The sequence below is a fragment of the Phodopus roborovskii genome, unplaced genomic scaffold, assembly GCF_943737965.1.
Source record: "Phodopus roborovskii unplaced genomic scaffold, PHOROB, whole genome shotgun sequence".
Lineage (NCBI taxonomy): Eukaryota > Metazoa > Chordata > Mammalia > Rodentia > Cricetidae > Phodopus > Phodopus roborovskii.
Genome location: NW_026126517.1, coordinates 750,365 through 767,109, shown reverse-complemented (window position 1 = coordinate 767,109; position 16,745 = coordinate 750,365). Strand labels below are relative to the sequence as shown.

General features: G+C 44.9%; 1 protein-coding gene across 4 annotated transcripts in view; it reads left to right on the top strand.

Annotated features, from left to right (window-relative positions):
* Positions 1 to 10,405: 10,405 nt before the first annotated feature.
* Tyk2 (tyrosine kinase 2) overlaps positions 10,406 to 16,745 on the top strand; it is a 32,093-nt gene continuing 25,753 nt past the window's right edge. For 3 of the 4 annotated variants that reach the window (XR_007835285.1, XM_051196758.1, XM_051196756.1), the window contains exons 1-2: positions 10,408 to 10,478; positions 14,907 to 15,120. Coding sequence is in view for 3 of the 4 variants with exons in the window: in XM_051196758.1 (XP_051052715.1) it covers positions 14,913 to 15,120 (208 nt within the window). In the remaining variant the exon portion in view is untranslated. Of the gene's footprint in view, positions 10,479 to 14,906; positions 15,121 to 16,745 lie in introns of all 4 variants that reach the window. The other variant, XM_051196757.1, reaches the window with a different exon arrangement.

Below are 16,745 nucleotides of genomic sequence, written 5' to 3'. Positions count from 1 at the left end.
AGAGTGCTAGCCTAGCATCCAGGAAGCTCTGGTTTCCAGCCTCACCCTGCAGAAACTGGGTGTAGTAGCACACACCTGTAATCCCAGGACCCAAGTCTGCTGGGCTGAGTCCATGACTCTTGTTAAAATCATGTTAAAATCTCTTGCTGCTGAGGACTGAGTTCAAGTAATAGCACCCATGGCAGATGCTGGACATGACCAATTATGTAGCCTCAGTGCTGTTGGGATTGAGACAGGACATTCTGGCTACTAGTCACACTTAAGATTTAGTAAGAGACCCTGTCTAAGGAAATAAAATGGAGCATGATAGAGCAGAACATCCACATCCTTTGAACTCTGAAAGTAGGTAGGTGCATGAGAGAAAGTAGATTAATAATTTATTATGAGCTGGTAAGATGGCTTGGCCACTAAAGGCACTTGCCACCAAGCTTAGCACTTCACTTTCCAAAATTCACATGGTGGTAGGAAAGAACCAACTCTGTAGGTTGTCCTCTGGGCTCCACATAGGTGTAACCTAAAAATACAGTTGAACAAATAAACATGAGACCTGGTACAGTGAACTGCTTCAGCTGATATCAACCAAAGACATGGCCCCTTAATCTTTTCTGGGAGCTTCTGAACACTCAGAATCCAGCTCAGCAGCACACAGCTGGGGTTCAGCAGCTGGCTAATACCTGGATTTGAGAAAACCTGGTCTACATGGGAGTTCCAGGCCAGCCAGGGAATCTCAAAGAACAAAACAACTAAACATTAAAGTCTGGCTCCAGTTCAGTGCCATCACCTTCCAGAAATTTTCTTAGGACCTCTCAGCCTGTCAACAGGTAGCCACACAGCCTCACCACTGGGCATTGTGTCCTGTAGTCTATAGGCAACTAGCGTTTATCACTTTCTCTATCCTGTGATCCCCACAGCACTGGGCCTGGAACACAGTAGGCCAGCAGGAAAGATTGGCCAGAATGTTATTGTCCAAGTGAATATCCACCAGGGGGTAGCAGTGAGCCACAAAGCCCTGTAGTCCCAGTGCTTTCAAGCTCTAGTTGCAAGGGATCCAAACAACTGTACAGACATACATACATGCAGACCACACACCCATGTATGTATGTATGTACGTATATTATATATATACACACACACACACATACATGGGTGTGTACACATATACGTGTGTTGTGTATGGGTGTGTTTTTAATTGTATGATAATTAAAAGTAAAAGATTATAAGCCATCATGTGGGTGCAAGAGCAATCAGTGTTCTGAAACACTTAAGCACTTCAAGCTCTTGCAGCTCTTTTGAGACTAGCTGACAGTAGCAAAGGCTAGTCTCAAACCTGTGACAGTCATCCTACCTCATTCTTCCAAATGCTGTGATGAATATATATATAGGTTGTCAGTCACTTTGACTAGTTTGGGTGGTATTTTTAGTGTCACCATCCTAGGAGTTTGAGCTATCCCATAATAACCGATAAGGGGGTCATACCCATAATCCCAGCACTTGGGAGGCTGAGGCAAGAATATGGAGAGAGTTCAAGGCCAGCTTGGGCTCTAGGTTTTGTCTCAACCTTTTTTTTTTTTTTTTTTTTTTTCATAACAAGAGTTCCACAAATAGGCCTAAAATTTTTCCACTGACCTGTCCCAGCCTTCCTAGTGCTGAGTTGTAGGTATGTTGTTATAGTTGGCTCTTTGCATAGTGATGGGATTGAACTGGGTCTCCTGGATTGCAGGGCAAAGCAGGCTCTTTGCTAACAAAGCCATCTCCTCCAACCCCAGGGTTTTCATTTTGACTAGTTTAGTTGAGGTTCCATACATATATATCTCTGAGTTTACAAAGGCTTAAACATAGCAAGGTCAAGATACTGCGTGGGGATCACACAGCAGCAGAGTGGCCTTGAACTTGAGCTGTCTGTCACAGGCGCTGCTGCCTGTGGCTTGTTTTTTCTCTGTTGTGCTTGCTTTGCAGTTTCTGGAAAGAGTGGCTTCACACACATGTCCAACATGGAGCCTTCTTTGAAAGTCTCCCAATAAGTCACCTTACAGCTTCCAGGAGAGATGCCTGAGTTATCTCTGACCTCTCCCATTCAGAAGACAAAGGGTTTTGTTTTAATTTCCTAAGACTTGGCTTTTCCCAGGCTTAGTGGCTTTAAGGAAGCCCTTCCCCGAAAACCTGCCTTGATCAGGGGAACCCCCCCATTTTGCAAACTAACTTACTTGGGTTTGTCCCCAATAGCATGGAAAGTCCCTGGTGGGTAAACCCCTTGGGCATCCCTGGTCATGGCCAGGTTTATTGTGTAGAGGTTCTATGAGACCTGGGCCTGAGGAGCAAATACAGGTCATTCCAGTAGCCTAGTGTACCTTCTTTTCTCCACTGTTCAGTGGGTGCTTGTTCCTCTTTGATTGGACCTCAGGCTTGGGATGGCACATCTGGGAAACTGAAACAGCAGGAGGGCTAAGTGTGAGGTCTGTCCTACAAAGTGAACTCTAAAGACCCCCCCCAAAAAAAAAAAACAGGAGGGAGGAAGGGAAGGAAGGAAGGAAACAAGCCAACCAGTCCAGAGGTAGCTCATGAACACACAAAAAACCAGGCGGCATGCTTCCTGCTCAGTTCCCAGTGTTGGGGAGGTAGACACAGACTGGACATTAGAGCAAGTTGGTCAGCTTCCCTACCCATACTAGTACGATCCAGGCCAATGAGACCTTGTCTCAGAAAAACAAGATGGATGGCAATTAAGGAATGACAGTTGAGGTGTTCCCCTGCCCTCCTCACAAGTACATATACTCATGCATGAACACCACCCAAAAATGCACAGGAACACATACAAATAGCCAACGAAGAAAAGACAAACCTCAGGACTGCTGGAAAATATCAAATACTGGCCTGTGACTCAGCATCCCCTGGAAAGGCGTGAGCTGTTGTTTATTATTACTGTGATTATTATGATCATTATTGTTATGAGTCACCCAATCTGAAGTATTGGATACAAGATCCCAGGCTCGATAGTTCAGCTTCAGAATTCCAGAGGGGTTACACCCATGTGAGCTGGTTCTTCAATGTGGCACACTGCTTCCTGCTACCAAGCTCTTGATGGCCTGGGCAGTGACAAGAGAGATTGTCTTAGTTACGTTTTTATTGCTATGAAGAGACCTAGGCAATTTATAAAGGCATTTATTAGAGGTCAGAGCTCCAGAGGACTGGAGTCCATGACTATCATGGTGGGGGCACATGGCAATAGGTAGGCATGCTGCTGGAGCATAGATGGGACTTATCTCCTGATGTACAAGCATGACGCAGTGAAGAGTTAACTGGGAATGGCATGGCCTTTGGAAACCTCAAAGCCCATCCTAGTGACAGACCTCTTTCCAAACAGATTCAGCAACTGGGCACCAAGATTCAAATATATGAATCTATGGAGGACATTCTCATTCAAACAATCACAGAGGGTCTGGCAGGGAGAAGACAGCTAGGCCTTCAGAAGCAGGAAAAGACAGCAGCCTTTTCAACTCAAACCACTCAGTGTCTGCACACTTGACACTTGCCCTCCATGGCGGTCTGATATTCTAGAATAGGAAAGAAATATTAGTACACGTACTCAAAGAAACTTTGAGTTCAGCGGGTGAGGCATTTGCCTAGTGTATACAAGATTCCAGGTCCCATTCCCAGCACTTTCAGGCCAAACTGAGCTATCCAAGATGGGCCAGCAGAGATGGTTTAGCCATTAAGAACACTGACTTTGGGGACTGGAAAGGTGGCTCTTGTTAAGAGCACTGACTGCTCTTCCAGAGGACCTGAGTTCAATTCTCAGCACCCACATGGCAGCTTTCTCTAACCCCTGTTCCAAGGGATCCGGCACCCTCATACTACAGACATTAATGTACACAAAACACCAGTGTACAGAAAATAAAAAATAAATTATAAAAAACAAACAACACTGGCTGCTCTTGCAGTGGAGCTGGACTTGGTTCTCAGCATACACATGGTACAAAACCATCCATAACTCTAGTTTCAGGGGACCCATTGCCCTCTCCTGGCCTTCATAGGCACAGACACAGCAGGCAAAATACCCACACACATAAATCTAAAAAAAATATTTCAAAAAGAAGAAAATAAAAAGGAGGAGAGGGAGAAAGAGGAGGAAAGAGAAAATTCCAGGTTGAAGGGATGGCTCAGAGGTTAAGAGTACTGGCTACTCTTCAGAGGTCCTGAGTTCAATTCCCAGCAACCACATGGTGGCTCACAAACACCTATAGTGAGATCTGATGCCCTCTTCTGGTGGGAAGGGTTACTTGCAGACAGAACACTGTATACATATTAAATAAATTCATCTTTAAAAAAAGAGAGAGAATATTCCGGTGAGCTTATTATGCCAGTATGCAGTAGACATGAGGCTGGCAAGTCCAAGGCTCTGGGTTCAGGGTTCACTCTAACATCACTAGAGGTAGAGAGGAAGAAGGCTCTTCTAAGTTATGACAAGGGCTCAGTAGAAAAATACCAAGGTTTCTAGCCCAAAGCTTACAAAAAGCTATAGGTGTGTATGCCTTAGTCTGAAATCTGGTTTATCATTTCTGGGTTTTTGAATAATAAAGTCACACACAACCTTGAGCATTTCAATACTTGATCCCCACCCAGTTGGTGTAGCTGTTTGGGGAGGCTTAGGAAGTGTGGCCTTGCTGGAGGAAATACATCACTGGGGTGGAGTTTGAGTTCAGATTCCAGGTGGATATTGGTAGCGCATGTAGTTAGTCCCAGCACTCTGGAGGCAGAGGCAGGTGGATCTCTGTGAATTTGAGGCCAGCCTGATCTGATCTACAGAGTGAGTTCCAGGACAGGCTCCAAAGCTACACAGAGAAACGCTACCTTGAAAAGAAAAAAGAATAAGAAAAAAGAGAAAAGAGAAACAAAAACAAACAAACAAACAAAAAGCAAATTCCAGCTGGGCTTTGGTAGCACACACCTTTAATCTCAGCACTTGGGAGGCAAAGGCAGACAGATTTCTGTGAGTTAGAGCCCAGCCTGGTCTACAGAGCGAGTTCCAGGACAGCCTCCAAAACTACAGAGAAACCCTGTCTCGAAAAACAAAACAAACAAAAAATTTTAAATTAAATTTTTAAAGTTGTGCCATTCTGGTTTGCTGTTTACTGCTTGTGATTGGAGATGTTACTCTCAGCTCTACTGGCCACCATGCCGTTGTGGTGATGGATCCTTATCCCTCTGAAGCCCTAAGCCCCAGATCACCCTTTTCTTCTGCTTATAAACTGCCTTGGTCCTGGTGTTTATCACAGCAATGGGAAAATCACTAAAGCAGCACCTGGGACGCCAAGGCAGGCAGATCTCTTGAGTTCAAGGCCAGCCAGGTTTACAGTCTGAGTTCCAGGACAGCCAGAGCTACACAGAGAAACCTGAGAGAGAGAGAGAGAGAGAGAGAGAGAGAGAGAGAGAGAGAGAGAGAGAGAGAGAGAAACTAAAAACGTTAATCCCAAAGGTGGGAGGAGAAAAATCATTGACCCAAATCATCATGGCCAAATTAATTAAAGCAAGCAATTAATTAAACCAAATTTTTTATTCAGGTTGCCTTCTCCTAAGGCAGAGTTTGAAAGGTCAGCCTTGAACATAAGGAGAACAAGGCTTTTAGCTAGGGGTAAGGTGTTTCCAAATGGAGGATCTGGCAGGCAAAATAGGTTGGGTTACAGAACATGAGCATAACGAATTAGCATTAATGACCTCCTGAAACATCTTAGCAACAGGTCGTTATAACAAGGAAGTCATAACAACCTTTTGAAACAAAGGTAGGATCTCAAGATGGTTCTAACTTTTTGCAACAAAGACATGATTTCCAGGTGTGTTCACAGCTGTCGCCGCACCGCCTCTCGCTTGCCGAGCTCCAGCTGAAGGAGAAGGGGGTTAAGTAAGGAGAGTCTCATACCATGGCTTGTACAAAACAAAATGACTGCCCGTAAATCCACTGGTGGTAAAGCACCCAGGAAACAACTGCCTGCAAAAGCCGCTCGCAAGAGTGCACCCACTACTGGAGGGGTGAAGAAACCTCATCCTTAGAGGCCTGCTACTGTGGCACTCCGTGAAATCAGAAGCTATCAGACAAAAATCCACTGACCTTCTGATTCGCAAGCTCCCCTTCCAGCGTCTGGTGGGAGAAATTGCTCAGGACTTCAAAACAGATCTGCGCTTCCAGAGTGTAGCTATCCGTGCTTTGCAGGAGGCAAGTGAGGCCTATCTGGTTGGCCTTTTGATAACCTGTGTGCTATCCATGCCAAACGTGTAACAATTATGCCAAAAGATATCCAGCCAACACGCCACATGCGCGGAGAACGAGCTTAAGAGTCCACTATGAGGGGAAACATTTCATTCTCAAAAATTTTTTTCCTCTTCTTCCTGTTATCCGTAGTTCTGAATGTTAGCTATTTTTTCCATGGGTTCAAATATGATTGCGAGTGGAAAAATAGGGGACAGAAATCAGGTATTGACAGTTTTTCATTTTCATTTGTGTGTAAATTTTTAATATAAATTTTTTAATATAAATGCAAGATGTAAGGCATTAATGCAAGCAAAGTGTTTCAGTGAACACATTTAACAGTTTAACTTTATAACAATTATAAATAAACCTGTTAAATTTTTCTGGACAATGCCAGAATTTGGATTTTTTAAAATAAGTAAATTTCTTATTGACGGCAACTAAATGGTGTTTGTAACATTTTTATCATACAGTAGATTCCATCCATTCACTATACTTTTCTAACTGAGTTGTCCTACATGCAAGTACATATTTTTAATGTTGGCTGTCTTCTGTGCTGTTCCTGTAAGTTTGCTATTAAAAAATGTGTGTGTGTGTGTGTGTGTGTGTGTGTGTGTGTGAGATTTCCATTCCTGTAACAGGCAGTATGGAACTATTTTTAGTTAAGGTTACAGGTAGGGCATAGCCCAATCCTTGAGAAACAGAGGTTTAATTATAACCAGGAATGAACCTAGTTTGCTTTTATTATAAGATGGCTTTATTAAGATGGAGACAGACTGGTACATCATTCCCCCTTTTTAAAAATGTGTCCCTTTCAAATCTCTGATAGGGTCTTGGCATTCTTTATGGTGGAGGGGTGACAACATTTCTAATGCATTAAAAGATGCATGGCCTATTTATAAATTACAAGTGTAGAAAGAGCAAAATTTTTAGGGCCCTGTAATCTTGACATGCCAAAAGGTAGCCATTTTGTCCTCATTACCAGGGAGTGTTCTTTGGATCTAACATCCCAGCCCTTTGTTGAGGAGAAGGGGTGATATATTTCTCCTCTGTAACTACTTCCTCCTGAAATTAGTGTCCAGGAAGGCTGGGATGGTAGCCAAAAGCAGAAAGGGATTAGGGCAATGAAACATTCATCAGAACCATCTGCTTTGCTGACCTGGTTGGTTGGACCAGTTAATATCAACTTTAAGCAAGTCCAGGGCTTATCTCTGGAGCAGTTTGTAGTCTGTAGCTAATTTCTGCATGGTGTCAACCAGCCAAAACAGATGCAGACTAGGGACAGAAGTTAAAGAACTTAAAGGAAATTTTACATTTAGAACTTCCCTTCAGGAATAGGTAATAGATTTGGAAGTTTAGACTGTTGATTGACAGGAGTACTTATCTGGAGTCCATTGCTCTGTGAGAGGTGGACCTGAGTCTTAAAACCTTCTTAACTCTCTGAAGCTTATATTATTGTTTATTTGTAATGTGTGTTGAAATCCATATTTTAGAAAACAGCCAACAGGTATCTGTAAAATAGCTGCAGTAGAATCATGCCTTTGAATAAGAGCAAAAGTTATGGATGGGTTAAAATGTGTAGATTGGACAGAGATGTTTTTAGCAAGATGAGAAGCATCCTTAAGTTTTTATTTAGAAGACAACCAGAGAGGATTAACCTTAAATTACTGATCCTCTTTCCTTTACCTACTCCCCATTGCTGGATGCTGAGATAATAGGCTTAGGTCACATGACTGCTTTTATTTAAATATTTTTTATTTAAATTAGAAGCAGTCTTATTTTACATATCAATCCCAGTTCCTTCTCCCTCCCATCCCTGCTTTTTATTTTTAAATTAAATTTATTTTAAGAAATATATCTCATCTAGGTGATGGTGAACACCTTTCTAATCCCAGCCCTTGGGAGTTTGAAGCCAGCCTGGTCTACAAAGTGAGTTCCAAGATAGCTAGGACTACACAGAGCAATCCTGTCTCAAAAAAAGAAAGATAGTCTATAGTGTGGCCCAGCAATTAACAGCATGGCTGCTCTCAAAAAGGACCAGGGTTAGATTCCCAGCACCACATGGTAGCTGTGGTGGCTTGAATGGGAATGCCCCCCCCCCAGACTCCTGTGCTTGGATGCTCATAGGGGTGACACTGTTATTAGGTGTGGCCTTGTTGGAGTGAGTGTGTCACTGTGGGGGCAGACTTTGAGGTCTTTTATGCTCAGACTATGCCCCATGTGGGACACAGTTTACTTCCTGTTGCCTACTGATCAAACTGTAGAACTCTCAGCCCCTTCAACACCACATCTGCCTGCATGCCTCCATGTCCTACCATGATGATAATGAACTAAACCTTTAAAAATGTAAGCCACCTCCAATTAAGTGTTTCTCTTTACAAGAGTTGCCATGGTCATGGTGTCCCTTCACAGCAATAGAAACCCTAACTAAGACAGTGGGTCAGAACTATCTGTTACTCCAGTTCTAGAAAATTGGAAGTCCCTTCTCGCCTCTGAGGTTACATAATGCATTTACATACTCAGCCATTAAAAAAAAAGTCTCATGTATTTTCCTGGATATTGTCTCTTACTTATGTAGTGTGTGTGTGTGTGTGTGTGTGTGTGTGTGTGTGTGTGAAGAGTCAGTCAGTTCTTGCCTTCACCCTTGTGAAACCTGGGGCTTTAACTCAGGTCTTTAGGCTTGGCAGCAAATGCCTTTACCTGCTGAGCTACCAAGAAAGAGAGACTCTGTCTCTCTCTCTCTCTTACCCCCTTCCTTCCTTTCTTCTTCTTTCTTTTTTTCAAGACAGGGTTTCAATGGTAGCCCAGGATGGCCTAAACTTGCTGTGTAGCCCAAATCGGCATGAACTCAAAGAGATCCACCTATTTCTGCTTCCCAAGTGCTAGGATTAAAAGGATTAAAAATAAATGTTGTGTGTGTGTTTTGCATATGTGTCTGGGCAATGCTTGTGTGGTTGGTGTCAGATCCCCTGGAACTGGAATTATTGATGGTTGTGAACTGCTGTGTAGGTGGTGAGTGCTCAACTTGAGTCACCTGGAGAAGCAGCAAGTTCCCTTAGCTGCTGAGCCATGCTTCACTAGAGGGAAGGACAAAAGCATCTGTCAGATGTGAGGGGACATGGATTCTTAGCTAATACGGGGCTGCACAGACCAAGGACAGGACCAGCTTCAAAGCTGGGGTCTCATGGAGAAGAGTGCTGAGGACTAACTCTTTTGTCACTGTTTTGTTTTAACCCAGGTCTCGGCTTGGATGGTGGTGGTGGCACTGGCCTTTAATTCCAGCATTCCAGAGGCAGTAGCAGGCAAATCTGAGTTCGAGGATAGCCAGGGCTACATAGAGAAACCCTGTTCGACAAAAAAACAAAAACAAAAACTGGGTCTCCTTTTACCTAAATTGTTCTCAACCTACACGTCCCCAACCCCCACCGTGATGTTGGATTTCTGAGCCTTCCTCTACCACTCAAATGCCGAGACTACATGCATGTGTCACACTGAAGGTGGTTCTGGGGATGGAGCTTAGACCTTCATGCATGCTGGCAAACACTCCACCATCTGAACTACAGCTTAAGTACCATTCAAGAGAGGCTTGGGCCGGCATTGGTGGCGCGTGCCTTTAATCTCAGCACTCAGGAGGCAAAGGCAGGCGGATCTCTGTGAGTTCGAGCCAACCTGGTCTACATAGTTCCAGGACAGGCTCCAGAGCAATACAGAGAAACCCTGTCTCGAAAAACCAAAAAAAGAAAAAGAGAGAGAGGCTTGGATGGGTCACATGAGACCCTGTGTTTAAAAGGGGGTGGTGGTGGAGAGGTTGGATCGGAAGGGACAACACCGGGAGCCTCAAGTCTGGTGACTGCAGCCTCCAAGCCCAGGCGTGTGTCTGCAGAAACTTGGGTTCCAGGCTCTTCGCCCACCGACCTCACTCTTCCGCCCGGCCCTTCAGCCCCTTCTGCATTTCCGCCCTCATCTCTCACGTCCAATTGCAGAGGCCTCAGAGGTTCCGCTTGCCTCTCCAACAAATAAGACGTTCCTCCATCAGCACCATTCAGAGTGACACCATCTTGTACGGTCACCAATAGGAACGTAGGATCGTAGGCCGGGCGGGACGGACTGAGGCCAAAGGGCATGCGTGATTCAGGCGGCCAATGGCCCAAGGCGCGGTAGCAGCCGCCTAGCAGCTGCTCCCTGGGCAGTGGGGCGGGGTCCAGGGTCCAAACCGGAATACCCAGCAAACGGAACGGTGAGTGCCGCCGAGGGGCGCCCCTGGGACGCGGGCAGGGAGGAGGCAGGGACTTGCCAGCTCTAGTACTTCGGCGGAGTTGACCAGGAGGACCCGCTCTCTCTGGACCGGTCGGTCGCTTGGATAGTGCATAGTGCAGTTATTGCCTGAGCCAGATGGATCCGCGGGTTTTTGGGCAGTGGGTGGGGAGATATGTAACTTCTACAAGTATAGATCACAGATTTCGTGTTCAAAGCTGGCTAGGATCTTTGGAACTGGGAAGGAGGAAGTGAGTTCTTCTAAAGGCCCCATGTCCGCAGGATGGCGTCTTGAACATGAATAGACTATTAAACGCTTACTGTGTGCTGGACACTTTTCCATTGAGCCTTTAAAGTAACCACTGGTACGTGCACACTTACCACCTGAAGAAACTGGCCCAGAGAGGAGACATGTATCAGCAGACCTGGCTTTTCAGGGCTCTTACAGTAACATAAATCATTGAGGCTAGTGGGCTCAATACCGGTGTGCTGATCTCAGAACTTGGGAGACAGAGGCAAGAGGATTTCTCAAGATATGTATGTATGTATGTATGTATGTATGTATGTATGTATGTATGTATACACACACCCACACATATAAAATTGACTACATCATTCCCGTACTTAGGAGACTAAGGAAGAAGGAAAGTGTGAGTTACAGTGTGAGTTCCATGATAGTTTGGGCTACAACAGTTAAACCAATATAAAATAAAATAAAAGATGAATGGACATCCTTCAGTTGGTAAAGTGCCTGTAAGCCTAAGGAGCTGAGTTTGAATCCCAGCACTCACATAAAGTGGAGTATGGCAGCAGTCACATGTCACCCCAGTACTAGGGGATGGAGACAGGGAGGTCCTAGGGGCTCCCAAGGAAGCCCAGCCAAAACAGTGACCCTAGGTTTAGTAAGACCCTGTCTCAAAACATAAGGTGAAGGGCAAGAGAGATGCTCAGAGTTAAGGCACAGGCTGATCTTCCAGTGCTCACATGACAGCTCACAACCATATATGTAACTAACTCCATTCCAGGAGATCCAACACCCTCTTGTGGCCTCCATCAGTGCCAGGTAAAGCACAGATACACATGCAAACCATTCCACATATTAAAAAAATACGGAAGAAAGTAATAGAAGTAATAGAAGAGGGACCCATTACACATGTCTGGCCTTCATATGTGCATACAGGGAGCAGACTTTTGCACATGAATCAACCATGCACATATATGCCCACATACACACTTATATACCGACACATGCCCATACACTATCAATGCACATTGAACAATTCATATACATACATCCATATGCCAGATACACATATACCTGTACACATGTAATACAACATGCATACATACACACTATGCACACAAGTGCATACATCATGCATACCATGTACATATATGACTATACATGACTGTACACACATGTGCATACTATACACATGCACCTTGCTCACAGAATTTAATTTTTTTTTTTAGTTTTTCAAGACAGGATTTCTCTGTGTAACAGCTCTGGCTATCCTGAAACTCACTCTGTAGACCAGGTTGGCCTTGAACTCATAGAGATCTGCCTGCCTCTGCTTCCCAAGTGCTGGGATCAAAGGTCTGTGCCACCACCGACTGGCATTTTTTTTTTTTTTTTAATTGTGGAGCCTTGTCCCTGAAATGTGGCAACCCAGATGAGCATCCCCTCATGGAGACTCAGAGTACACTGTCACCTGTTGGGGTGGATTCAGGGCACAGAAAGAAAAATAATGGTTAAGCTCATTACGATTTAATTAAGTTACACTCTTTATTTGTGTGTGTGTGTGTGTGTGTGTGTGCGTGTATGCCATGGAGCACAATTGGAGATCAGAGCACAACTCAGAGTAGTTGTTGTCTTCTTTCACTATGTGAGGTAAAGGATTGGCCACAAGTACCTTTACCTGCTGAGCCACCCCACTGGCCCTAGTGAAGCACTGCTTTGGTGGTCCAGAGAATGAAGCCCGGGGCATACAGGACACATGCTGTCTGCTCTCAACTCCACCCCAGTGGATTCTGTTGTTTTTCCTGCCTAGTTCAGGTTCCTGCTGACACAGTACCATGCAGAACCAGGTTGGAACATCTTTCCATAGCAACCATCTCTTCGTCTCTGATTGTGCTGGGAAACTGAGGACCACAGAGGTTAAGTGCGTTTCCTGAGGTCACACAGGAAGTTCCAAGACAAACTGCCAGGTCTTCTGTGTCAAGCCTGCCTTGCCCTCTTGGCACTTTGTTCAGAACAGAAACTGATTGGTTGACTGACTAATTGATTGAGACTGTATCGCACTGTGTAACTCAGGCTAGCTTGGAACTACTTAAACCACGCTGGCTTCAAATTCACAGAGTTCTGGGGTTAAAGGCATGCACCACTGTGCTTGGCTTAAATTTATTTTATTTTATTTTTAGAATTGTTACGGTGTTTTTATTTACTCTTAAGTTTTATTTATTTTTTATTTTTACTTTATGTGCATTGGTATTTTGCTTGCACGTATGTCTGTGTGAGGGTGTCAGATCCCCTGGAACCAGAGTCACAGACAGCTATGAGCTGTCCCATGGGTGTTGAGAATTGAACCTGGGTCCTCTGGAAGAGCAGCCAGGGCTCTTAACCACTGAGCCATCTTTCCAATCCTGCTATGTTGGTCATTTTTGGTTGTTGTTGTTTTAATTTTTATTTAATGTGCATTGGTGTGAAGTTGTCAGGTCTCCTGGAACTGGAGTAACAGACAGTTATGAGCTGCCATGTGGGTGCTGGGAATTGAGCTGGGGTCCTCTGAAAGAACAGCCAGTGCTGAGCCATCTCTCCAGCCCCCTGGGAGTCAGTTCCCACCTTCCATCATGTGGGTGCCAGGGATAGAGCTGAGGTCACCAGGCTTGGTGGCAAGTGCCAGGCCCCTGTTTATTTATGTTAAGACAAGATCTTATGTATCCCTGGCTGGCCTCCACCATCCTAGGTGTCTGAGGATAGCCTTGTACTCCTGATCCTCCTGTCTCCCTCTGAAGTGCTGGGACAGCAGGCAAGTGTCCCCTCAACATGCACCTCAGAGTGGCCATTCAGACTGTTGTAAGATTATTGAAGGAGAAAGCAAGGTGTGGTAACTCGTGTTTGCAATTCTGGTAGTCAGGAAGCGTTGGAGTACAAGGCCAGCATGAGCTAGGTAGATGGACCTTGTGAACCTTATTTCCCACCAAAACAAGACAGGAGGGTTCTGTCTACAGACATTATTGTACATCTGTAGTCCCAGTTACTTGGAAGATGGCAGCTGAATTGCTTGATTGTAGGTATTAAAAACCAGTCTGAAAAAAGCAAAATGAGACCTTGTTTCAAATTAAATAAACACTTCTTGGGTGGTAGGTGATACACACCTTTATTTTGTTAGTATTTATTTATTCATTTTTAGGTTTTAGAGACAGTATTTCTCTGTATAGTCTTGGCTATCTTAGAACTATCTCTGTAGACCAGGCTAGCCCCAAACTCACAGGAATCTGCCTGCCTCTGCCTCCCAAGTGCTGTGATTAAAACATGCTCTAACATTCTTGACTGACATACCTTTACTCTCAGTACTCTGGAGGCAGAAGTAAGCAGATCTCTATGAGTTCAAGGTCATCCTATTGTACATAGTGGGTTCCAGGCCAACACCAGGGCCACACAGTGAGACCCTGTCTCAAAAAGAAAAAAGAAACACTAAGAAGCCAAAGAAGCAGCTACACCCCTGTAATCCTAACATTTGAGATTCAGACATCAGGTTCAGAGCCTCAAGACCATCCTGAGCTACATAGTGAGTCTGAGGCCTTGGCCACTTGAGGATTGTTTGGTTGGTTTTGTTTTGTTTGTTTGTTTGTTTGTTTGTTTGTTTGTTTTTGAGACAGGTTTTCCCTGGCTGTCCTGGAACTCAACCTGTAGTCTAGGCTGGTCTTAAACTCAGAGATCCACCTGCCTCTGCTTCCCAAGTGAGAATTTTTAAAAAGAAAACAAATAGGACCTAGTTAGATGGTTCAGAGTCAGATGTTGAGTACTTGCTACTCTTCCAGAGAGCTGGAGTTCAGTTCCCAGCACCCACATTGAGTGGCTCATGGCTGCCTGTAACTCCAGTGTCATAGGAGTTGATGTCATCTGTGGGCAGCCACACACATACAGATCTTTAAGGAAAAAGTGCAGTAGTGAGTTGGAGGCAAGCCCAGCCTACATGAAACCTTCTAAATGAACAAAATGAAACAAAAATATAGGATGGCTTTGCTGTCACTAAGAACAGTAGTCTCAGGTGGGCAAGCATTCCCTGTTGTCAGACAAGTGTATAAACTGAGGTTGAGGGAAGACCCATGTGTGAGTGAGTGCAAGGCTCAGGAGCTAAGAGGACTGTGGGTTGTGGCCCGGAGATGACAGCCTGTCCTTAACCAGCAGTGAATGGTGACAAACATGCCTCTGTGTCGTCGGAGAGCCACCTCGGAAGACAGCAAGGCACATGGCACAGAAGCTCAGCCCCCAGCGCCCACGGGAAAGTTGATGGTGCTGCTGCACTGGGCTGGACCAGAGGGTGGGGAACCCTGGGCCACCTTCAGCCAGGCAGCTCTGAGTGCAGAGGATATCTGCATCCACATCGCACACAAAGTGGGTGAGTGGGGGAGGCTGGTGATATGTCTTACAGTCACCGGACAAAAGTCAGGGCCAGTGGAGGCTGCTATCCTACAGGGGCAGGGAAGGGATCACTGTTGAGCCAGGGACATCTGATCCTGGAACTTGGGAAGCTGACACAGGAGGATCTCAAGTTCCAGGCCAAACTAACTACAAAAGAAGACCCTGTCTCACAAAGTAAATCTGAGACTCAGTGTTAGAGCTCCTGCCTAGAAATCCCCAGCTAAGTGGTTAAGAGCACTGACTGTTCTCCCAGAGAACCAGCACCACATGGCAGCTCACACTGTCTGTAACCCCAGTTCCAGGGGATCTGACACCCTCACGCAGACATACATGCAGGTAAAACACCAATGCACATAAAAGTAAAACCTTTTTTTAAAAAAGAATCCCCGGGGCTGGAGAGATGGCTCAGCAGTTAAGAGCACTGACTGCTCTTCCAGAGGTAGAGGTTCAATTCCCAGCACCCACATGGCAGCTCACAACTGTCTGTAACTCCAGGATCCAATATCTATACATACATGCATACATACATACATACATACACACATATATATATATATATACATATATGCAAAACACAAATGCATACAAAATAAAAAAATAATAAAAAGAATCCCCAGAGAGGGGCTGACATGTGGCAGCCCCTTCCCAGAATCCCCCTGTGAGAGGTTAAGGTGTAAATCGGCAGAACCTGCCAAGTTTGCATAAAGTTCTGATGTCTATCCTCTGTACCCCCCCCCCAAATAAAGCCACTAATGCCATCATTGCCACCCCACAACCTCTTTTGGTCCGAATCCTGTGTCAAAAGTCCTGCCTTAAATTCCATTAACATGTGACTTTGGTGATTAAGATTTCAACTTGTGAATGTTAGGATATAGTTCAATGTTGGAAGATGTTCAATGTTAGGACATGTTCAGGCCATCACGGGGAATGGGCCACTCTCACCACCTTACTTTTGTTGTATTGTTGTGAGTAATGGGACCGTAGCTCTACAGAGAAAATGGCCTCCATACAGGTCCAGGATGTGCCCTGTTTGAGGAACCAGACTGGGTACAAGTTCTAAGAACTGGGAAAGGGCCAGGTGGTGGTGGTAGCACACATCTTTAATCCCAACACTTGGGAGGGAGAGGCAAGTGGATTTCTGTGAGATTCAGGCCAGCCTGGTCTACAGAGTGAGTTCCAGGATAACCAGCACTGTTAACTATGTCTTAAAAAAAAAAAAGGAAAAAAAAAAATAAAAAGGAACTGGGAAAAGGAAGTAAAAATTGAAACTTGGCTGAGTCTGTCATTCTCAGCTGGTAGAATGCTTACCCAGCACATAAAGAATCCTATCTTCCATCCCCAGCACATACAGAATCCTATCTGCTTATCCAGCACATACAGAATCCTATCTGCCATCCCAGCACCCTGAACCAGGCTCAGTGGTGCAAACCTGTCATCCCAGTGTTCTAGGAAGTGGAAGCAGGAAGCACAGAAAGAAATCCAAGACAAACCTTAGCTACATAAGGACTTTAAGACCAGCCTGGGCTCTGTGAAGCCCATCTCAAATCAGAGGAATTAAAATCAAACATCAGAGGCAGAAGCCAGGTCCTGGTGACTCAGAAC